Genomic DNA, 24,423 nt, shown 5'->3' with positions numbered 1-24,423 from the left:
TCCCTGAGCGGGGCCTGCAGCCTCCAGTTCCAGGGGCTGGAGCCGGCTAGGGACAGGCGAGGAGGGAGCTCTGGCCTCTGGTGGGTGATGCAGAGCGAGTTACTGGCGAGGGGCTGGGAGGGGGTTGAGGGCCTGCCCCACCTCCTCCTCCTGCTTCCCACCCGCCTCCGGATCCTCCCCTCCAGCAGCTGGGCCTCCAAGACCGGAGCACAGCCCCCGGAGTTTCCTGGGCCAGGCGGCTCTAGATTGGGGGGCACAAAGCCCACAAAGCACACAAGAAAGCTTCCGTTGGGAAAAAGAAACCGGTCTCCATCAGAAAAGGTTATGGGCGACACAGAGTTGAAAAGGAAAAATATAAAATAAATTACCTTCCAAATACCCCCATTTGCTAAATATATATCTCTCTATATATATATATCTATTCCCCCCACCACTATGGTCCTTATTTTCCTTTTTAAATGTTGCTCTTCCCTGGAGCCTGCAGGCTCTTGGCTGTTCCCGTCCTCAAAATGGATGCATTGTTACACCTTAAAGAAGACAAATGCTCCAGCACCACCCCTGACAGTCCCGGTGGGTCCCCAGTGACCTCTTCATGGTGCCCTGCCCCCCGCTCAAGGGGCCTCCGCCTGTCCTAGTTAGTGTGGCGTGTCTGGACTCAGCTCACGGCGGCGACTCTGAGCTGGGACACACCAGGTGTGGGGCTCCAGCTAAGACAGAACTGGGTGACATCTGCCAAAACCCACCTTAGGGCGGTAAGACGGGGCTTCTGGGGGGTTGGCGGGGGAAGGCGTGTGCTGGCCCGGTGGGGGAGCATGTGCACCTGGCTCCAGGGCAGCTTGGGAGGCACCAGGAGGTAGAAGGCTGAGGCCCTGCCTGCTCTGGGCCTGGGCTGTTTCCAGCCACGGGATCGTGGGTGGGGGTGGGCAGTGCTGAGCAGCTGGGAGCTCCAACATCTCTAGAGGCAGGCAGGGGAGAAACAAGGCCTGGCCGAGTGATCCCTACTCAGTGTCAGGGCTCCTGAGGGGCCATCACGTGGCCCTGCCCACACCGGCTGCCCCAGCGCTGCTGGGCCTGCAGACACCTGAGAACCTGTGCCCTTGTGACCTGTCCCTTTCCCCACCCTCCCACAGCAGCAGGCCCAGGTCCCTGTTACCCTTCCTTCCCCGAAAGGCCTGGGGCCCAGGCCCGGTTCATAGCTCAGGCCAGTGGTACAGTCCATTTGGTCTACAAGTCCCTAGTGGTGCAAATGACTCAGTGTCGGGGGAGGGCTCCGCACAGTGGGGCAATAGCTCATTTCCCAGCTGCAGGAGCGCAGCCCGCAGCCCGCTGGTCTTACCCCATGCCCAGGCCTTCCTCACCCGGTTCTGGGCGGCCCAGCTTTGCTATAGCATGTGGTAGTGGGCCATCTCCTTCATGGCCTGCTCGGTGAGGACGCCGGCCTTGGTGCTGCCGTCCATGCCCGCGTATGCATAGGCATTCTCCTGGAAGCCCTCCATCTCCTGCTGGCTATCAAGCTCCGAGGGGTTGGTGCCCGTCAGCTCTGTCATGGGGTCTTGGCTGTCTAGGCTGATGTCCATGCTTGACCGTCATGGGCCAACTCAGGTTGCCCTTGAGGTTAAACTTGCTGGAGCTGTAGGGACACTGGAAGGGCTTGCTGCCCACGTGCAGGTGCATGTGGCCCTTCAGGGCCATGATTTTAGGGAAACCTTACCTCTCTGCGTCTGTTGGTTGAGCCTGTCCATGTGCTCCCTTGCCCTTGGGGCAGCCTCTGTCCTCTGCCTGGGGGACTTGCTTGTGGTCACCCTGCCTTCCCCATGGTGGTACAAGACAGGTGCTCCTAGTCCGCTAGAAGGAGCCTGTGGGAGAAAGTGAACACATGGGAGGGGCCCAGAAGGGTCTGTGATATGGAAATCGGCTCCTTTCCCATCTCCTTCACCAAAGCCAGGTTCCTATGTTAATTTCCTGTGTTTTTGGTGTGTTCCAATGTCGCCCCCTGGAGGGCTTAAGGTGACTTGTGGCTGCATCAGGGATGCTGACCAGGCTCCAGAGGGCAGGAACTGACCCTGAGCCATGGGCGGGATGGGCTCTGACTTCCAGGTTGAGTGGCCAATCACTGTGTGTCCCAGGCTGCCTGACTTCATCCAGGACAGGGTGAGTGCAGGGAGAGGGTGGTGGTTGTCCAGAGGACTCGGATCCAGTGTCAGGAGAACTACCCACCTAGGAGGAGATCACTGTCCCTGAGGTTTCAAGGAAGGGCCTGGTGAGGGCTCCTGTGGGGCTTCCAGGAGAGGGTGCTGGCCTGGGGCTCTGATGCCCAGGATGCACCGTGTGTCCCCATCACAGCACTGGGGCACTGCATCCAAGTCACCTGTGTTCCTGACTGTCATCTACTCTAGGCCTCCCCATGGGGCTCAGGATCTGGAGCAGCTGAACGTGGAGACTTAGCACAGGACCCTGAGAGGAGGCTCCCCTGGGACCCTCACCCCTCTGAGGTCGAAGCCCCCTGGATCCTGGGTTCTCCTGACCCATCCTGCACGGGAAGTACCCCAGGACATCATGGGCTGGTGAGATGTTTTCAGAGACACAGCCAGGTGACCCCACAGATCAGGGCCTTTGGGCACAGAGATTTGCCCCCTGACTTCCTTTGAGGTAAAGGTGGGCTCCTTCCTGCTGTGGTAGTAACTCCACCTGGGTCCAGAGTCCAGAATTTGTGCCAGGTCAGGTGTCACTGAGAAGAGGAAGGACACAGGCTGTCACAAGACCCACCTGGGGAGATGAGATGTCACTCACCAGGTAGAGGTTGGGATGGCTGTGATTTTGTAGGAATAAATGGGGGTCTGACCCCTCACTGTTAGGAGAGCCCTGCGCTCCCTATGTGGGACAAACAAGGGCACTTGCTGGCCTCCTCCCATGCTGACACCAGGCCCTGGTCTCCAGGGAACATGCTCTGACCACAGATGCCACAGGTGGTAGGATAAGAGGGCAGGTGCCAGGCTTTAATTGTGTGGTTTCCATCATTTACTTAAAGGTGTCTGTGAAGCCATGTGAGGGTGCAGACAGGCAGTGCTGGGTATCAATCTGTCTGGGTATCAACCTGGGCACAAGGACTGGACCTTCCCATCTGTCATCAGGGGTTATCTTAGATGCCAGCGCCCTGGCTTTGCCTCCCGTTCTCACTGCAGGTTCCCTCATCCTCAGACTCCTGATTCCCTCCTTGCTCAGCACGGCCTCTGTGGCACAAGGTCCAGGCACTCAAAGTGCCAAGTGACCAAACCATAGGCCTCAGTAACCCTCCAGACGTCGGAGGCAGGTGCAGGTGCTGGGATCAGGGCCCCCTCATGGGAAAGGGCCTCCAGGTCTGAGTAACCACCACCTGTGGGGACTGGCAGGTCCTATCATGGCGGGTGGCAAGTGGTCTCAGGGTGCACCCGGGAGCACCCAGGAGCTGCCCTGAGAGCTGAGAGCCCTGTGGGTGCTTTCATGCAGTGACTTGGTTTCCAGAGCTTCCCGCTGTCTGTGGACTGGCCAGAAGGCCCCGATTGGACCATAAAGAGGGGCTGGACTCTTCCAGCCTCGGGCCAGACCCACCAATCAGTGCCGGTGGATGCAGGGACATCAGGGCTCAGGGATAGCACGTAGGTTGCACACCTCTGTCTTGAGGGTCAGGGGAGTTTAGCAGTTAGCTCACCCTTCTACTGGTGGGAGGTGGTGGGATCTGGGTGAGCATCCCCTAGCCTCCTCTTGTTTTTCTTTTCAGATTTAAAGGGATAAAGAGTTATAATTCCTACTGACAAACAATATAGGTGCAGAGGCATGGATACATGGACCAGATCTCAGAGGGGAGGGAGTGGGGACGACTAGAAGAGATTAACCAAAAAACATATATGCATAGCCCATGGACACAGGCAATAATGGGGTAAAGGCCTGGGGTGGGGCGGGGGCCTGGTGGAAGGAGGGAAAGGGCGCGGTGGGGGACATGTGTAAAAATTGTTTTAAAAAAGTATAGCTAGCCTCTTGATAGAAGGGAACTCTTACATCATTGTAAAATGAAAATAATGCACTGGACTATTCTTTAGAGAAAAGCAAATAACCATTTTCAATTTATCAGTAACTGTGATGCAGGTTTTACTTTTCTAGTTCATCACTGATAACACATTTTGTAGTTTAGCTCACAGGAAATAGCGAAAGCCGCCCACGATCCATGTTTTAGTTCAAGAATGTGGACTTTATGTGGACTCTCCTGTGATTTTAAGCATTCACATAGGTCACCTTCTGTGACCACTAATGCCATTTCCCTCTGTCCGTTTGTTATTCATCCCTGTACAGAGAGAGTCACATTTTCCCTGGAAAGCATCTGACCACCAATGAAAAGAAAGTCTCCAAAAGCTTCTGGTTGATGATGATGGCGCTGAAGGTGGAGGACAGGGTGAGCCACGGCAACAGTTTTGGAGAACTTTTCCCTCAAAATTACCTGTCACATGTTGGGGTGGAGGAAGGACAGAAATAGAGGTTGATAATTTAGGTATCACACCCAAGAGTGGACAACAGATTCTGCCCAGAGTCTGAGAGGTGGAGGGACGAATGGTGAGGACACTGCAAAGACCCCACCCAACCCCTTAATGAGGGAACATTAAAGGTCTTGTAGTTCAGAGAGGGGCCCAGGGATGGGGGACAGGGGTTGTCATCCTATAGGTGCTGGGAATGAGATATGACACGGTCCATTTTGGGTACATAATTTCATTTTTAAGTCCTAATGTCACAGTTTATGATTCTGAAAATATAGACAAACTCCTATGATATAGTTCTCTTCTTAATAAGATGTTTCTTCCTAATGATAGAAATGACTGCATTTACTGCTAAGATGCTTGAGATGGTAAGAACATCAGAGTAGGTTGTCTAATGGCATGGCATATAGATTTGTTATGGTGTATTTTCTCTTCCCAGTGTCTACAGAATTTTCCTCACCCGACTTTGCAGTACAACCCAATGGTGTCATTCTGATTTGTAGTTGCACCCTTTCACAACCCAGTCTTCCAGCCGGTGAGGTAAGGCAGCCATCAGTCATCACCTCTAACTATGTCTCCTTCTGAACCTGAATGTGCCCTCTGTCCAACTTCAGCCCCAATCTCTCAACTCTCCTGCCCTTTTCTCTCCTTTTCTAGCAGGAACGAGCCACTAGAGGGCACCCACACACCTCCTTGAGTTCCTGGGGACCTTTTCCATCACCTGAGACAAATAAATGCAAGTGTTTTTACTCAACAGCCCCCACCCTTCAAATAATCTTTAGATTTCTTCAGGGTGTAGCTCCTGCTTCAGACATCAGGGTCCCCAGGGGAGCACCTCACGGTGGGGTATGGCAGCATGGACTGGGGTCCTGGAACTGTCCTCAGGGCCTAAGTCACTGTAGAGGGAGCTGGGGACCTGGAACCGTCCTCAGGGCCTAAGTCATTGTAGAGGGAGATGGTTCAGGGACAGTGGGTAATATAAGATAGACACCCAGGGCCCAGATGTTCCTGCACGAGGGGTGGTCACAGGGGACAATGGTCGTGAGCCTGTGGCTCTGAAGGCCCTGCCACTTAGCATCTGTGCACATGGGCCTTGGCTGGGCTGCTGTGAAATATTTCAGACTGGGCCTTCCTCAGTGGGCGGCTGGTCCTCCTGGGTATTTCAAGAACCTTCCTATTTGAAGAATGAGGAGACATGTGTTGGCCTTAGAGAGTCACATTTTCCCCTAGAGCTGGAAAGCATCTGACCACCATTAAAAAGAAAGGGTCCAAATGCTATTGGTTGATGATGATGGCACTCAAGGTGAAGGTCTGTTCAGGGTGGGCGAGGGAGTTCTCAGCACCTGAGGGAGCAGGTGGTGTAGGGCTTCGCCATCAACTTCAGATCAGGACCCAGGAAGTGGGAGGGTGAGGACCTCCCTGACTCTCCCCACCCTCCTTAGGACACCACTTCTGGGCTGACTGTGGGGAACTCAGCCTCCCCTCTCCCTCTCTGCTGTGCAGGACAGGGACCCAGAGCCCCTTCATGTAGAGTGGACCATGAAGGAGCACAGGTGAGGGAGGGCAGGTGGACGTGAGGAGAGAGCCTTATTCCTGGAGGTGGGAGCTGTGAGATGAGGGCCAGCAGGAGGCACACAGCCTGCTTAGTGGCTGCAGCTGAGTCAGTGCGCCAGAGCCTTTCCTCTGCAGAATCCAGCCTTTTCCCTGTGAACATTCCATTCCCTCCCCTTCAGTGCTCCCAGCTGAGGCCTCAGTCCTTCCCCACTCAGTCCTGCATCAACTCTTTGTCCCCCTCACACTCGGGAAGCCCTGTCTACCCAACTGCCCAGTCCCCACAGGGCTGCAGAATCGTCATTGCTGCCCCTGACCCCACCAGTCTGGAGACCCAATCCTGTCTTCCTGGTCAGCTGTGAGACCAGGCTCTCAGGCTCCATGTCCTGATTACCATCACCTGCCAGGAGGTGGCAGCAGCTGAACAAAGGAGAGATGCAGGGACAGTTGTTATCACCCTGTGAGTCTGCAAGTGGACATGCGGGGGAAGGTGCTGGGGAAACACCAAGGAAATGATGGAATTTCCTGCTAATTTAGATGCTGGTAGTGTGTGCCTTGGGAATTTAACAGAGAGTTCATGGATATTTTCTTGGAGATAGATAAGAAGGTAGTTGTAACTCAATATTTGGGTGTTCTCTCTTCGTTTCTTGATGAGTATGGCTAATGGTTTATCAATTTTGTTTATCCTTTCAAAGAACCAGCTCTTCATTTCATTGACTTTTTGTATTGTTTTTTAGTCTCTATGGTATTTATTTCTGCTCTACTATTTATTATTTCCTTTCTTTTACTTACTCTGGGCTTTTTTTTGTTGTTCTCTTTCTAGTTCTTTAAGTTGTAGGGTTAAATAGTTTATTGCTGATTTTTTTTCTGAGGTATGCCTGTAGTGCTATGAACTTCCCACTCAGGACTGCTTTTGCTGTGTCCCAGAGATTTTGGGTTGTTGTGTGTTCATTTTCATTTGTTTCCAGGAAGTTTTTTATTTCTTTCTTGATCCTGTTGGTAAGCCATTCGGTGTTTAATAACATGCTATTTAGCTTCCAGGTGTTTGAATGTTTTGGGGTGTTTTTACTGTAATTGATTTCTAATTTCATTGTACTGTGATCTGAGAAGATGCTTGATATGATTTCAATCTTCTTGAACTTGTAGAGACTTGTTTTGTGTCCTAACATGTGGTCTATCTTTGTGAATGTTCCATGGGCACTTGAGAAGAATGTACATTCTGCTTCATTGGGGTAAAATATTCTATAAATGTCTGTTAAATCCATCTGATCCAGTGTGTCCTTTAGAGTCTGTTTTCTTGTTTAGTTTTTGTCTGGAAGATCTGTCCAGTGAAGTGGAGGGGAGTTAAAGTTTCCTACTATGACTGTATTGTTGTCAATCTCTCCGTTGAAGTCCTCTAGAAGATTTTTTATATATTTAGGTGCACCTATATTGAGTGCATATATGTTTACCAGGGTTATATACTCTTGTTGGATCGATCTCTTTAGTTTTATGTAGCGACCTTTGTTGTCTCTTGTGATGGCCTTCATTTTGAAATCTATTTTGTCAGATATGAGTATTGTTCCTCCAGCTTTTTTTAAATTTTCCATTTGCATGGAAAAGATTTTTTCCATTCCTTCACTTTCATCCTGTGTGTGTCTTTTGTTTTGAGGTGGGTCTCTTGTAGACAGCCTATAGTTGGGTCATATTTTTGTATGCATTCAGCTATCCTATGCCTTTTGATAGGAGTATTTAATCCATTCACATTTAGGGTTATTATTGAAAGGTACTTATTTATAGCCATTTTAATTCTGAATGGCTAGGTTTCTCTCTCTGTTTCTTTTCAGCAATCTCTTTCAGCATTTTATTTTATTTTTAATTTTTTTATCTCAAGAGAAACTATTTTAAATAAAATAATTTTAAATGCAATAAACATAAATTATTCAAGAAAAATGATCTTAATATAATATTACATGCAATAAACATTAATATTTCAAGAAAATAGGATTTTAAGTATAATAATATTATCAAAACTATATAACAGTATGATATCACAAACATTGTAGGAAATATTAAAAATCTGCCAATAACAGGATTACTACTATTATATTCTAAAATATTTTCCCCCCTCTGGCTCTATTTTGTTCATCAGTTTATGTTGTTCATTATATTCCACAAATGAGTGAGATCATGTGATATTTATCTTTCTCCCACTGGCTTATTTTGCTTAGCATGATGCTCAGAGCTGGTTCTCTGGCGCAGGCCACATCCACAGGGTCTGAGGTGTCAGGTCCTGGAGGAACTAAGAAGCCACGTCTGCTCTGGGGATGATCCGGCAGTACACTTCTGTATTTGGGTTGAGTAATTCCTGTCAAAGAAAGAAGAGATCTCTGAGCCCTGTAGCCTTCTCAGAACTAGTGCCATGATTCACAGGTGCCATGGGGGCTGACTGTTCTGGGGTGTCTGTCCCCAAGCACCTCCCTCCTCCCACCCTCTGTTTTCACTTTCCACTGCCCTTTCCTGAGCTGGAAGCACAGCCAGGGCTGGGCTGGGGGCAGGTCTTAGGGCCCCTGGGACCTGCAGGACAGAACGTTCATACCCCACACTCACCTCGTAGATGGGGCCTGCTGTCTTGGGGTCAGGTAGGGGGCCCTGTGCAGGGGGGAGAGAGGGCATCAGAGGACAGGGATGGAAGGCAGCTGTGCCTACTGAGCAGCTATCTTCACACCTGTAGCACAGCACCCTAATCTCAGCCCACACTACACCCCCTCACCCTTGTTACCCTGGGACCTCTGACTGGTGTTCCCAGTGCCCATTCTGCTCCATGCTGGACTCAAGTGTTCCCCTCAGAATCTGGCCCTGCCCTGTCCACCCCTGATTGGGGGCCCCTCTAGGCCAGGGCGGGGCTCCCCTTGTGCTGGCTGTTCTGGGGAAGGGGTCTGTGCTGTGTTTCGAGGTTGGATGGTGCCTCTGCCCTGAGTGTGGGCCGCTGAGGCCCTGGGTGAGGGAACAGGGAGGCGATGGACTTACCGGGAAAGCAGAGGTTCCAGAGGGACCCTGGCCTGGGAGCAGAGACAGGAGGCGTTAGCACCCAGGGGGGAGGAAGCTTTGGCCTGTTCTCCCAGGAGGGGTTGGTTCTTTAGCTCCCAAGAGCGAGGGGTGAAAGGTCATCTCCCAGGGCAAGACCCTCTGGCCATTTCAGGGTCCAGTGAGGGAGAGGTGGTGACACATGACACAGCCTACAGGTCAGGGTTGACTGGGGAGCCAGGGTCCCCTGTGCAGAGTGGTGATGAGAATCCCCCTTGAAGCCCAGGGAAGGGTCAGAGCCCGAGGGACAAGGGCAGGGGTGGACACTGTGGGTCAGCCCAGGGGCTCGAGGCTGAACAGACACTCACCAGGGGTGGCCGCTGGTTGTGGGTGCTCTTGGAAGCCACGTGGGTCACTGGCCCTGGGAAAGGTCAGACTTACTTGTGAGGGGTCCAGGGGAGCTTTGGTGTCACAACAGGGGGCAGGAAGGGTCTCCTTTCCCAGCAGAGGTGGAGGCCTCTCTCCACTGTTTAGGGGGGATGGGCCCAGGAGAGGGGAACTGAGGCAAGGCCTTAAGGATCCATGGCTGACCTGGTCCCACAGGGGAAGATACCACAGGCAGATGGGGGTCTGGGAGGAGTAACAGGGAGGGGACTGAGGACCCAGGACAGGAATCCACCCCGAAGGTGTGACTTAGTGGAAAGGTCAAGGCCTCAGGGGCAGCAGTGCCAGCCTCATGTAGCATCGGGATGAGCATGGTGCCCTGCTGTAGCCAGACCCGTCCCTCAGGCCTACAGAGCTACACTGTGACAGTGGCCTGTCCTGTCTCCATCCACCTGACCTAGAGGCAAAAACCACACCACAGGCCCTGCTGTCCTCCTGTCTCACACATCAGGGTTGTGGTTACCAAACCCTCCTCATAGGGTGTTTGACACATCCAGCCTGTCCAGGCTCTTCCACCCTCAGCTGTGTGGCCTTGGTTAGAATGACTTTCAGACCTGAGGCAGCCCACCACCTCATCTGGAAGGGTGGACTTAGATAAACAACAGGAGGTGCCTTACAGAGCACTTACTACCTGCTGGCACCGCTGCAGGTGTGTGGAGAGAACCAGGACAGTCCTGAGGGCACAGTTCCTTAATCATGCCTCATTTATAGGTGAGGAAGCTGTTGAGGAAATCACCCTGGGCAGCAGCTGGTGAGGGAAGAGCTTAATGGTGAGAGTTAAGGACATCCATGGGGAAGCTAGGAGGCCACAGGGAGCCGGCCCAGAACCCTCTGAGGACGGGATCTTTGTCCTCCTGGCCTGCGCTCCGCTGGGGGTCAGCCTGGGTCAGGGGACAGGATTAGGGTGAGGGTGAAGGAAATGCCATGGTACCTCCTAGTCCTCCTGAGGTACAGGAAATAGCCCAGGGAGGCCCCCAGAGCCACCACGACGAGGACCCCGATCACGCTGCCAACGATGGTTCCCACAGAGTAGCCCGTGTAGGTTTGTTCTGCTGAAAGGAGAAGGGAAAGGGGGAGGGGTGAAGGCCCAAGTCCATTCAGGGGAAAGCAGGAGGGGCCTTGCAGGGGGAGGCCTGGTGAGGGAGGAGGGAACTGCCACCTAGTCTGTGTGGTTTGTGAGTGTCCGTCCTCCTGACACCCCACTTAGGCGTTGCATCATTCTCTGTTTTGCACATTTAAACCTTCCATTGGCTCTAACTTTGCTCGTACTCTCACACCCACCATTCCCATGTCCTGGTAATTTTCCTCTTAACTCCTCTTTCCCTCACATATTCTGTCTCTTACCCCTGTTTCTTCTTTTCCATCAGTATGGACAGTCTTAGCGGGCACCTTACCTGCCAACTCAGTGCTGATGAGTCATAAGAATGTGCTGAGTGTTTTCGATGGTCCAGGCAGGGTGGGAAATACTCTACCTTCATGTCATCTGATCCTTTTACACCCACGAGGGATGGGGGGTGTCACCCCCATGAGCACAAACAGAATTAGGGATGGGAGGTGCTTAATAAATGGCTGGAGGTCACAGAACTGGTGAGTGATAAACGACATTTTCACCGAGTTCTGCTTGACTTTACAGCTACTGACAACAGCGTTCATAAAAATACCAATAATAATAGGTACATTGACTGAGTCCTGACTGAACATGACCCTGGCTGAGGGGTTTATTCTCATTAACCTCACAAGAAATATCCTAACAACTGTGGTTAGGTCCAGCTGTTTTATTCCAGGTTAGAGATGAGGCAATGGAGGCTCGGGTGGGTGAGAGCCTTCCCCGTGGTCAGACAGCTAAACTCATAGAACCGAGACAATGACGAGATTAGTCTAATCCTGGGGTCCTTATCCATGTGCTCTCTAGGCTCTGAAGGAGGCTCCCACCTCCTCAAGGCATTCATCCATCTCACCCCCCTGCCCGTGAAATATACAAAGGCAAGTGAGAGAAGTCGAGGGTCACTCACATTGCACATCCAGCCTGAAGGGGTCACTTCTGCCAGAAGTGACTGGGTTGAAGACCTCACACTGATAACCCCCAGCGTCCTCCCTCCTGACGGGGTCTATAGTGAGGACGCTGTTGTCCCAGGACAGCTTCATCCTGTCTGTGAGCAGGAGACTCTGGTTCTTAAAGAGCCACCGGATGGAGATCTCTGTGTCATTTGTGAGGCAGGTCAGGACCACGGCGTCCTTATGCTCTGTGACTGTGGCATTGCTGGCTCGGAGGGCGGGCTTTCCTACTGGCTCTGTGGACAACAGAGGAGGTGACTGACTGGGAGTGGGCTCCTTCCTCAGAGATGTCAGCCACTCACAGTCCACGGTGAGCTCTGTAAAGGTCACCAGAGGAGGAATCTGACCTCTGCAGGGTGACGATCTTTGTTTAGGTGACAATCTAGATCAACTCAGGATGATCCTGACCCGTCTCCCTGGACATCTGAGTTATTAGCACCAGGAGCCTTAGACCGTGTGTCCAGCATCTTCATCACCAGGTGGCATTTTCTACCCATTAACTTTTGTGTGACTCTTTCCCAGACCTTTCTGAAACTTTCTAAATACTCACACCCCTCTCTGGTATGGTGGCTACACACAGAGATGGAAAGGCATTTCCTTTTCATTAAATAATTTATTAGAGAATGAGAATGGCCCAGCCATGACCTTAGGACCTGGAGAAGTTTCAATCTAAAGGATTTCTCCTTCTGACTAGGATGTTCACTTCCTGATGTGAGGATTGAATAACAGGAAGAAGGAAGTCCCTAGAGAGATGTAGTCAGTTTTAACAACAGCTGGTACTCTTAGCTTCCTGTGTAAACTACACACTTTGTGGCACTGCTCCTTCTGTCCCATGAATCTACCTACTTGTCAGGTAAGCACCACCGTTCACTGCGCTCCGTAGGAATGTCACATAGACTCGTGTCACACAGTGTTGTACAGCTGGTGACTTTAGAGTCAGGACACAGCTCAGAGGGGTCTCCCCTGTGGCTCACTCTCTCCCCATTTCCATGCAGCCTGGTCTGAGGGAGGCCATGGTGTCGATGGGTGACATTATTTGGCCAGCCAGAGGACAGGCCACCCATGCCCCATCACCACAGACCCTTGTCCCACCACAGAAGGCACAGAGCAGCCAGTCACCAGGTGAGCCTGGAGCAGTGCAGGGAGCAGGGGTCTGTCCTGCTCACCCCTCCTCAGAGGTGGTGTCCTCCTTTAGTTTGGGGACAAGAGGTGAGCTTGTTCAAAGCCTTGTATGTTCCTTGTAGCACATGGAGCAGGTAACAGACAAGAGGTGACAGAAGGAAAGTGTTAGTGACAGAAGAAGCAACTTGACCTTGAGGACCCTTGTTCCCCACTGGGAAGCCCCCTCTACCATTTGACTCTTTCTGGGGCTGAGAGAACCCCCTCCTCACTTTCCATGGCTGGATCCCAGCTCTGCCATGAGAGATCAGAAGAGCAAGGGAGGAGAGTCTATGGAGATGTAGTGGGAGGGCTCAGGGGAAGACTTTGTGATTTGCTTGTGTCCATGGCCACAGGATAGGAGACAACACCCTCCAGGCTCTTTTCTGAAAACCAGATAGACCTGCACCCCATAGCCTGGTGCCGATGGCCCAGGAGGCACTTACCATAGACTGTGATAGTCTTGACCATGGTCCCTGTGAGGCCAGTGACAGAGTTATGGGCGAGGCAGGTATAGGATCCACTGTCATGTGTAGTGATGTTGGGGATAAAGAGCTCTTGTGTGGGTTGCTGGGGCCTCCCATTGATAAGCCAAGAATACCGTGCTGGTGGGTTAGAGGCTGCATGGCAGGAGAGGTTGAGGTTTGCCCCACGTAGGTAATGGGAGTTGGAGGGGGAAATGGTGGGGGCGTCCGGGCCATCTGGAGCAGAGAGAACACAGCCGCACATGATGTAATCAGAGGGAAGGGGAAGGTCCTGGTCTGTGTAAGGGCCACATTCTCCCTCTGTTCTGGGTCACAGCCTGGTTTTATAAAGTCCCAACCGTACCCCTGTGTTCACTGAGCCTGAGTCTGAGACATTAACCTGTTTGTCCCATGAAAGCATGTTAATCCTGAGCCTCTCCAAACAGGAGCATCCCATCCCCTCCCAGTCTTGGCTCAAGGCGGAGCCTGCCCAGATGTGCCTGGCACAGGAAAAGATGGCCACCCTGGGTGTTCAGAGTGTGAGTCTGTATACGTGGACCTGAGAGAAACGGATGTAGCCTGGCCTCTGGCAGTGTGGATTCAGGTGGGCAGCCTGGCCCAGGCAGGGACAGAGTTACTCACAGAGAACATTCAGGGTGAATGGGTCACTGCGGGCAGCATTCCCAGGGTTCCGGATTTCACACTCATAGGGTCCTGTGTCATTCCTTGTGACAGGGGGTAAAGTGAGAGTCCTGTTGTCCTTGGACAGCTGCAGCCTGGCACTGTCTGGGAGACTCTGACTGCTGATCAACCACAGGTAGGTGATGTCCTGAGCCTGAGGTTCACACGTTAACACGACAGGGTCTTTGTGCTCCTCCGGGTTGGAGTTGTTGCTTGTGATGTTGGGTTTGGGTAACTCCGCTGTGCAGAAAACAGAGAGAACATTGCCCATTGAGGCCTCCAAAGGCTTCTTCAATCAGAATTGGTACCTCTCAGCTAACTTGAGTTCTTAAAGAAATAAGGCAGGTCTGTGCATCACAAGACAAAGAAATGCATGAGGAGTTGAGCGCTCAGAGGATGTAAGGCCGCCAGCTCTGTCTGGGAGAAAAAGCACAGGCTTTCTCAGGTGTCAGACAACTATCAGGGTTTGATCACAGGGAGACACAGGACTGGGAGTCAGAGACCACTCGGCACCTGTCCTCGTTCCTCACTGACCAGCTGACTGCCTGGCTGACCTTGGGGTCTCACCTGGAATGTGCAGGTGCTGAGTCCCTTCCAGCTACACAGACCTACATTGCTGGGTCGAGATGTGTTTCCACTGAAGCCTCACATTCCAGGGTTAACCTAGAGATGAGTAATGATGGGCCACCCCATAGTCCTTAAACCCCGATAGGACTGGGCAGGGTGTCCTGGAACTGGGTGTCTGAGCAGAAACAGTACACGGGAGACCAGAAGCAAGTCTGGCGGTCAGTTTATTAGGCAAGCTGCAGGGCCATGATTTAGAAAAGAGTGAGGGACGGGGGAAGCTGGCTGGTGGTGGCAGCAGAGCCAAGCTCTCTGCCCTTGGTCTGGAATGTCCTTTCTGCCACTGCAGAGGACAGGGATCCTTCCTCAACATGCAGACAATAGCACGTACAGAAGGGGGACTTGTGGAAGGTGGGGGAGCGTGAACTTGCTGAAAATATGGCCCTCATGGACCATTTGTGTTTGGCAGTTATGAGATAGATTTTGAGTTAAACTGTGAAAGAATATGTGAAAATCATTATTCATGCCCCAAAGTTCTAATGCCAGTTTTTGGAGGAATTTCTGTCTAGACAGCACGAAGGTCATAGACCAAATTATGCCATCCAATCAGGTCACACTGTGACCAAAGGAAGATGCCACAGTGGGTTTGAAATCAGGGACTCCCTGGGATGGAGAGAAGGTGAGTCCTGCTAAGAGAACAGAAGTGATGGGGTAGCAGGGGGGTTAGGGTGGGAGGCGATTCCAGGTGCCTCTGCTGTATAAAGAGAGGGATGACACCAAATTGGTAGAAAAGACATGTGCCATGTTAGTAAAGTTAGGGAGAAGGTCCCTCCCTGTTTCTATGGACAGTCAGGCAGATGGGGAGAAGCCCCCACATGGCATGTGGCATGTGCTCTTCCTTGTCTTTCTAACTCAGGAAACAACTGGAGTTGAGTCATATTCATTCCAATGGGCAGTGTCTAAGGGAAAAGAAAGTGGCTGGTGGATCTCATAGTCTGAGAGGATCCCACCCTGTGGTCAAGGTGTTTTCATAATGACACACGTATGTGAAACAGGCCGTGAACCAGTCAGATGGTGCAGGGTCACCAGGCCCACCTTGGGAAGGTCTTGGGAGCCAGTGAGAGGAATGGGAGCCTCACACCAGAACAAAGGTGTGAGTCACCAGATAGGGGTGAAGTGAACCCATGAGCTTTGGGGACTGAGACCTGTCCTTCTGCCTTTGACTTCCTGGTTGAGTTATGTAGAGAGTCGGTCAATGGATTACATGTCTCTGTCAGGTGGCCTGTTCCTCTTGTTGGCCTCAGGTGGGGGAAGGAGCCCTGGATAAGGGCCCAGCAGAAGCTCTTTGTCCTGGTGACCTGGGAAACTGGCTCATGATGGAGCCGAGGCTGCTGCTCCCACTGATTTCTGTGTCCTCTCCTGTTGCCCGGGAGGGTGGGCCTGGACACAGGTGTTTTCAGGTCAATGTGGGGAGACTGCATAGTGGAGGAAGCAGAACAGAGCAGGGCAGTGTGTCTGGCATGAAGGAGGAGGCAGGCAGATAAGGGACATGAAAGGAGCAGATAGAGGCAGAATGTCCTTGGTGAGCAGCGGGGGTTACAAGTGACTTCAAAGACCCCAGGGACCAAGAGCCCACAGCTCCCCAGAGCAGGAGCAGTGCAGCCTGGAAAACCACACAGTGGAACAGCCCCACAGTCACCAAGGGACTTGGCTCCTGAGGGGGCTTCAGAGACAGGTGGTCAGAGGGATGGGCATGGCTCTCAGCACCTGTAGGGACAGGGAACAGGTGTGGCCAAAATGTCTTAGGACTCTGCATTGAAATTCCAGTCTTTCTAGCCATTATGCATCATTCATTCATTCATTCTGTCATCATTCACCATCATTCCTTCCCTCCTTCATGAAAGAGCAAGTGAGTGCTGGTCCCTGAGCTGGCAGCAGCTGTAGGGTGGAGAGTGAGAAGGCGAAGTCCCTTCCTTCATAGCTAGTGGGAGTGACGCCAACACATCAGGAAACAAATAAGTGGTTTCAAGTCCAGTGCAGGGAGGGGTGGATTGGTAACCTGAGGGGAAGGCCTGGGCATTCCCAGCACTGACTCTGAATGTTATTGTAGGTAATTTGATTCTAGATTAAAAATTAATTCTCCATTTGCTTAATGACCAGACCAGAAAATCTACCTTGAGCTGGGGAGTGGTAAGAAAAAGCACTGAACCAATGGCTGGTCTCAGGGTCCACAGACCCGTAAGTCCCTTGTGGTGGAGGAAAGGATGGGGCTGTGGCTGTGCAAGGACCTTGCTGTGTCTTTGTGAGCCTGATTCAATGACCGTATCACACTGTGCCTCCGTTTCCCCTGAATAAAAACAGAACAAATGCTAAATGGACTCTGGATTACCATGTTGTCTGTGAGTTGACCTTAAAACATCCCTGAGTACTTGACCTCAAGCCCAGTATAGAGGAGACACTGACTTAAATGGCCACTACCATTATTTGCCTCCATGAGAGAGAATTCCTGGGCTGAGCCCTGGTGGACAAGGAGCTGTCAGGAGCATCTTCTCTCCTCTGTTCCTTCTGGGAGACTTGACCTTCCTCCGGAGTCTCCTAAGTCCCTCAGAAGAGTCAGCTAATGATACGGGGTATTTTGTTTACCTCTGCTCTCCTGACACCGCCTTAGCTGAAGGACCAGGCAGTGTCCCTGTCCTGATGTGGTTCTCGGGGCTGAGCCCTGGCTGGTGAGCAGGAGTAGAGGCACTGTTCCCACCCAGCCCTTCCAGGAGGTCAAACCCAATCTGACACAGGCTCCCCAGGTTCCCTGGAGTCAGGAGCCCTGGGACAGGGGTCTGGGAGGGGTTCCCAGGCTGAGCGTCTCTATGAGGATTCCAGGGTCCCCTCAGGCCAGGGTGTGACCAAGCTCTACAGGGTTTTCTCAGTGTCATGGTCATGGGGAGGGGGCCAGAGGCTGGACTGAGACTCTGCTGAGTCTCCTTCTGCTGAGTGATTCCCATCAGACTTCTCTCTGCAGGGAATGTCTGCAGGGCTGTAATCTGGGAAGGAAATTCTGATTTTAGGAAGTTTGTTTCCATTGTGTGTGTCCTGCACTAAATGTCCAAACCCAAGCTGGAACATGATGCAGAGGGGGATCGAGGCAGAGTTCAGGACTGGCAGTCCTGTGTGTGAATTAGAGTTCACCCACCCGACACCCAGAGGTCAGAGAGCAATCACTCACAGTATACACGGAGCTGTCCAACAGTTACTTGTGTCTGAAAATTTTTCTCTATTGCTAGTAGGGTGTAGTATCCTGTATCCTTCAGGGTGACGTTCCGGAACAGCAGGGATCCATTGGGGTATATTGTCTCTCGATCACTGTATGCAGGCCCGTGGGTAATTTTTTGAGTGTCTATTACATATGACACAATTTTATAGTTGCTGTCCTCTCTTTCCCCTTTGTACCAAGCATAGCCCACTAGATTCCCAGGCAGATTGTGGACACGGAGAAGCACGTCCTTCCCTTCGGCAGCATTGGGCGGCACTGATTCAATAGTGAGCTGGACGGTGGTGGGCAGGCTCCAGAGGGTGAGGAGTGAGGCTAGGAAGGAAGAGAGAGACTGATCAATAATTGTAGCTCTGTATTGGGATGGAGAGATGAGACTTTGGGTCTTCAGCTGGTCTCTTCATCTTTCAGCCTTGGTCAGAGTATGTATGTGTGTGTGTCTCCTGTGGTCAAGGTCGGCAACATGGCCACCAATACTTCGCACCTCTGACCTTATTTCCTCTGTTTTGAATACTGTTACCCAGGTGTTTGCCCTCAGAACCCTGCTGACACTCAGGGGTGTCCTTAGGAGATACCTTTGCTAACCATCTTCTCTAAAGATCTCTGTCTTCACTTTCTGACCTGTCCCTGGGCTGTTTCCTGCATGACACTTGTGGGGACCTGACATCACATCTAGATCTTCCCTTGTCTGCCTCCTCCCCATAGAACATGAGCTTCATGTGGGAAGGGGCTTGTCTGACCTTGTTGCACCCGCAGTGTCTGCAACAGGCTGTAAGTAGCTGGCAGTGAATGAGTGAGTGTTGCAGGGTCCTGCACCTCCTGGGATGTATGTGCCCATTTCTGAGCTTGGTGGTAAGGACAATGTTTAGTGCTCCTGGTTAAATCTCCTACCTCCTCACATAAATTGTTATTATCAAAAGTTTTCAGCCCTAGCCAGTTTGGCTCAGTGGAAAGAGCGTTGGCTTGTGGACTGAAGGGTCTTGGGTTCGATTCCAGTCAAGGTCACATGCTGGGGTTGTGGGCTCCATCCCCAGTGGGGAGCATGCAGGAGGCAGCCGATCAGTGATTCTCTCTCATCATGGATGTTTCTCTCTCTCTCTCCCTCTCCCTTCCTCTCTGAAATAAATACAAATATATTTTAAAAAGTTTTCAGTATTCAACTCTCAGTGATGAGTAAGTTGGGAAATGAGCAGCCATTGAGGTTTTCCTGTCTCTCATCGTTTCCACATCATTTTCCTGTGCTGAGTCCCTTCCCCCATCCTACTGCTCCGCTGTCTTCTCCCCTCAAGTCCAAACAGAAGCCCCCTCCCCCTTGTTTTCTCTGAAAGCCCTGTGCTCCCCAGGAGTCCCCAGCTAGCCTGTGCCTGTCCTCTTCCCGTCCACCACCAGGTAGTTGTCCCCTCTCACCAGCCAGCAGGAGCCCCTGCCTGGGGACAAGTCCTCTGTGGGCAGGGGCTGAGAGGGATTCCATGGTGTCTGCTGCCTGCTCTGTCCCTCCCTCTGTGAGAAGAGCTTGGATTCCAGAAATGCTCACAAGCACCGCTGTTCCTCCTCCCTCTGCACTGAGCCTGCTCCAGGGCCAAGATCACTTCCCTGGTCACATGGGCCAGGGGTGGAGTCTGTACCCAGGTTCCTCCCTGCCTTCCCATTTTTCCTGCCTCCACTTTTCTTTGCTGTACATTTGCATTCCCTGTAACTGCTGAGGCTTCTATCTTCTTTGGCAGTGACTCCTCCCCATCACACACACACACACACACACACACACACACACACACACACACACCTTGTTTGTGTAGTAGGCAGTTAGGCCTGAGCAGAGTAGGACAATAGGTCAATAAGGAAGGTCACCAGAATGGAAAGCCCCAGGTTCCTAGCATCATGCAAAACTGGACTGGGACCTTGCCCCTGGGTAACCTTTCCTCCTGGAGCATATCCTGGTTTTGCAGTTTAGACCCTCTGACCTTTCATATCACTGGTCATGTGGTTCAGGCCCTCCCTGACCTTTCCTCCCCTGGCATATTCTTAGTCATGTGGGTTAGACGCCCTTAGAGGGGAAAGAACAAGGGGACCAAAGAATAGCCCTTCAGCATTAAGCCCCCAGGACAATGAGGTTCCGACTGGCATCAAATACATCTAGGCCTCAGTGGTGTTTCAGCTGTAGGCCCAGAAAAGCAGCAAAACCAGATGAGTGTGAGCATCGCTGATATCAGGATCTACTGCATTGACCTTCGACCCTGAAAGGGCACGCCTGGAAAGCTGTTAAATATTTTATTTGGATCCTCCCCTGAAACTTCCAGATAACTATCCTCAAGAAGTAGGACCTTCTTCCAAAGTAAGAAGGAACTTGGCTTCTGAGGTTTATGCCTTAATAAGAAAGGATCTTCTCCAACAATTGCAAGAGGGAATTTTTGGTTTACTGATCATTCCAAATGCTCCCCACCTGACAAATCCTAAATGAAGTCTATTTAGGGGAGTCACACTTTCATAATGTTATCCTAATTCACAATATAGGATCGTTTTGCAAGTATCTTAGATATAATTACTAGTATAGAATCAGCATTTTAGAGCTCAAGGGTTAAAAATCCTCTTGTAGGAGCCATACTTACATAAATAGGAATGCTAGGGAGGGCACCTTCCTGAAATGGGTTTCCATGGCCTTATTCCCACTGACCCCCTTAGTTCCATGATAAAGTATGGAAAGTAAACCACTGCTTGACTTACCTAAGGTAAATTAACGCTCAGGGAACCCTCTCCCGGTTCTTGACCTTGCACAAATAAAAGAACCTATGGGGCCTTGAAAGTTAAATCCCTTTGGCCCTGGAAGCTAGAGACATTTTATTTCAACAATGTAGTTTAAGTACTTGAATGTCACAATATATGACCAAGGTTGGAGAAAATGTTTCTTCTCCCAACTTTTATAGGGTGTGATTCTTAAATACTTTTATAATGTCCAAGATATATATAAAGATATGTATTGTAACAAATATGGGTGTGTATTTTTTGCAAAAGATTGTAGTTTCTCTATCTTGAAAAAGAAAATATTTTCATAATTTTTTTTATTTTATAGGTACTAATAGAGTGAAAAAACCCTCGCCCCCCCCCCCCCCCCAAAAAAAAGAAGTAGGACGCAGTGCGGCTCTTCCTCTCTGGAGCACACCATGCCTTTTCCTACCCGCTTCTTTTCTCAAGGCACTTAACTTTGTTCTCTTTCTCCTAAGCTTCAAGAGTCCTTCTTTTGCCTCTGTAACTAGTTTCCTGAGTCCCTTTCTTCTACAGCTCACTTCTACCTGTATGACTTTCTAAATAAACTCTCTCTTATAATTTGAGTTCTTGACTCTGAATTCTTCTCTTAGCTGAAGTCAAGTACTGAGGTTGCTGAACTGAGGGCCTGACTCCGTAGGTTAACACCTGGTGCCATTCCACTGCTCACAATTGGACAAGCAGAAGTTGGGGTGTACGTATCCAGGGCATCTCCCACAGCTCTGTGTGAAGTGCACAGTAGCCTTCCCACAGCCTTCTCTCATCCCCATTTGGCTCTTATTTTCAGAGCAGAAGCCTGGGGCAACATCAGGAATTCTTGTCACAGGGATGCCACCCCTTTGTGTATGGTATCATCTATGGAACTTTTTAAAGATTTCAAAGCCCAGGTGACACCCTAGAAATGCTGCTTTGGCAGCTGCCCAGCTAAGGTAGATGCCCAGCCAGAATAAGACCCTGTGATGTGGGGATGGGGAAGCCCCTCCCCTTCTCCTGTGCACAGGGAGAGTCTGCAGGTCCTATTAAAAATGCAGATTGTGACTCAAAAGGTGTTTGGTGGACCCAACAGTCTCCATCTAACAAGCTGTCAGGAGATGCTGATCATACTGGCCTGCAAAGCACTTTCAATGGCAAGCTTGATGGGGATCCCTGCTCCCTAAGAGGACAACATACCCACATAACCCCACCCTTGGCCTGTGCTGTATCCTGGCCATTGGTCTGTTAGCACCACACAGAGAGCCCCAGGGATCCCCAAACCCAGGGGATTATTTATTTGTGTGACACAGAAACCCAGCTGGCACCACACCTTCCCCGTGTTCTCAAACTGCTGGAAAGGTTGCATTTCCTCCCAGCAGGAAGGTCACGGAGGTGACTCTGGGGGTGAGAAGGGGTCGTCTGAGTGATGACTGGTGAGGGGATCCATCTTCTGTCTTCGGGTGTCACCACCTGGTTTCTGCTTCCAGGGACAGAGTACCCAGGACCAGGAGTCTTGGTAGGACCTTCGGTGGGGGTGGGGGGAGGGGGTCCTGCGTGTCCTGGGAAGAGGGGACTGTGGTGGGAGGTCATGTGAGCTCCCTGGCTCTTGAGGGCCATGATTTTAGGGAAATCGTCCCTCCCTGTGTCTGTTGGCTAAGCCAGTCCATGTGCTCCCTGACCCTTGGGGCAGCCTCTGTCCTCTGCATGAGGAACTTGCTTGTGGTCACCCTGCCTTCCCCATGGTGGTATACAGCAGGAAGTGGGGAGCTGCACAAGTTCCCCACTCTCCCTGAGAGAGCAGGTGCTCCTAGCCCCCTAGAAGGAGCCTGTGGGACAAAGTGGACACATGGGAGGGGCCCAGAAGGGCCTGTGATATGGAAATCAAGCTCCTTTCCTCGCTCCTTCATCAAAGCCAGGTTCCTATGTTAATTTCCTGTTGTCTGTGTGTTCCAATGTCTCCCCCTGGAGGGCATAAGGTGACCTGCGGCTGCATCAGGGATGCTGACCAGGGAGCTGACCCTGAGCCCTGGGCAGGGGTGGGCTCTGACCTCCAGGCTGAGTGGCCAGTCACTGTGGGTCCCAGGCTGCCCAACTTCATCCCAGGGTAGGGTGAGTGCAGGGAGAGGTTGGTGGTTGTCCACAGAGGACTCCAGATCCAGTGTCAGGAGAACTACTCACCCAGGAGGAGCTCGCTGTCCCTGAGGTTTCAAGGAAGGGCCTGGTGAGGGACAGCTTCCCGCTGTCTGTGGACTGGCCAGAAGGTCCCGACTGGACCATAAAGAGGGGCTGGACTCTTCCAGCCTCGGGCCAGACCCACCAATCAGTGCTGGTGGATGCAGGGACATCAGGGCTCAGGGACAGCATGTAGGGTACACACCTCTGTCTTGAGGGTCAGGGGAGTTTAGCAGTTAGCTCATCCTTCTGCTGGTGGGATCTGGGTGAGCATCCCCTAGCCTCTTCTAGTTTTTCTTTTCAGATTTAAAGGGATAAAGGGTAATGATTCCTACTGACAGACAAAATAGGTGCCGAGGCATGGCTACATGGACCAGATCTCAAAGGAGAGGGAGTGGGGGCGACCAGAAGAGATTAACCAAAAAACATATATGCATAGCCCGTGGACACAGGCAATAATGGGATGAAGGCCTGCGGTGGGGTGGGGGTTGGTTGGAAGGGGGGAGGGTGTGCGGTGGGGGATATCTGTAGTACTGTCAACAATAAAAATTGTAGCTAGCCTCTTGATAGAAGGGAACTCTTACATCATTGTGAAATGAAAATAATGCACTGGAATATTCTTTAAAGGAAAACAACCATTTTCAATTTATCAGTAACTGTGATGCAGGTTTTATTTTTCTAGTTCATTATATATTTTTTATAAAGCAATTTTAAAATTATTTTTATTTTTAAGATTAAGCACCCTCATTGACAATCCAGAAACAGTCACTGCCGACTCTTTGGACACACATACATAACATGGATAAAAATAATTCCCCAATTTTCAGTGACAAGGTAGGAAAAAAGAACATTTTCATAGCTGCAGCTGAGTTCTGCCCTTTTTCAAAAAAAATGTTATTTTGCTACCAAACCACTCAAACCAAAAGGAAAGGCAATTTTTCAAAAAGCCAATAAAACCCTGAAATAGGGATCTAGGCAAGCCAAAATTATCCTCCAAAACAGTACTGTTGCAAAAAAAAAAAAAAAAATAGGCGGGAAACCAAATTCCCAAAGCATACTAGAGGAGATCTATAAAAAGAGTTTAGAAAGTTAGGACTAAACTACAGCAGTGTGGAGTTCATAAAGCACATGATTGGAAGCTCAGTTTGTTCAGCTTGGCAATATATTAGGCTTTCTCTTACTCCAGCAATAGAAATAAAAATATGAGCTGATGGTGTTGATATTAAAATTGTCCTTACCAACAGAAGGCTGGATGAGGGTAAAAGAGAATGTAGAATGAAAGGTGGCAAAAACAACTGTTTTGAATCTAGGCTCTATTGCTCAGGAAAGCTGAACAGGGCTAAAATTCTTCTGAGCCAGTATCTATACTAATAAAAGGGTAATATGCTAATTAGACCAGATAGACAGGACAAAGTCAAGGTCCTGGGTGCCTGTGGCCGGCCCAGAGGGAGGAAAGCCTGGGTCCCAGTTGCCTGCAGCTGGCCGGAGGAGGGAAGTCTGGGTCCCAGGTGCTGGGGCCCAGGCAGAGGTGGTTAGGAGTGATCAGGCAGGCAGGCGAGTGGTTAGGAGCCAGCAGTCCCGGATTGCGTGAGGGATGCCCCGGATTGCAAGAGGGTGCAGGCCAGGCTGGGGGACCCCTCCCCCCAGTCCCCATGCACAAATTCGGTGAACTACTTACCACCTGGTATATCTATGACCCATATTGTTTGTGGTATTAAAGAATATTTTTTAAATTATAAATTTCTATTCTGAAAAGCAGTAGACCAAAAAGATCCTGGACCATCCAATCAGCTATAAAGGGCTCCCTCCAAAAAGAATTTAGCAG

At 50.9% G+C, this 24,423-nt stretch overlaps 1 protein-coding gene across 2 annotated transcripts; it reads right to left on the bottom strand.

The window, feature by feature from the left end:
• Positions 1-7,879: 7,879 nt before the first annotated feature.
• On the bottom strand, positions 7,880-19,385 carry LOC308236137 (cell adhesion molecule CEACAM6-like). Of its 2 annotated transcripts, XM_080645501.1 has the most exons (10): positions 19,101-19,385; positions 17,649-18,008; positions 13,826-14,104; positions 13,166-13,420; positions 11,519-11,797; positions 10,438-10,558; positions 9,431-9,483; positions 9,066-9,097; positions 8,646-8,687; positions 7,880-8,403 (listed from the first exon to the last, which is right to left on the bottom strand). In XM_080645501.1, the coding sequence occupies exons 1-10, from the start codon at positions 19,162-19,164 to the stop codon at positions 8,338-8,340; spliced, it is 1,551 nt and encodes a 516-aa protein (XP_080501627.1). In that variant the 5' UTR covers positions 19,165-19,385; the 3' UTR covers positions 7,880-8,337. The 2 variants fall into 2 exon arrangements, with proteins under 2 accessions (XP_080501627.1, XP_080501628.1); XM_080645502.1 differs by lacking the exon at positions 11,519-11,797 and having other exon boundaries at positions 19,101-19,262.
• Between the last annotated feature and the right edge of the window lie 5,038 nt (positions 19,386-24,423).

Source organism: Plecotus auritus, assembly GCF_963455305.1.
Source record: "Plecotus auritus genome assembly, chromosome: 10".
Classification (NCBI taxonomy): Eukaryota; Metazoa; Chordata; class Mammalia; order Chiroptera; family Vespertilionidae; genus Plecotus; species Plecotus auritus.
Note: the sequence above shows the minus strand (reverse complement) of the source record. Positions and strands in the feature narration are given on the sequence as shown.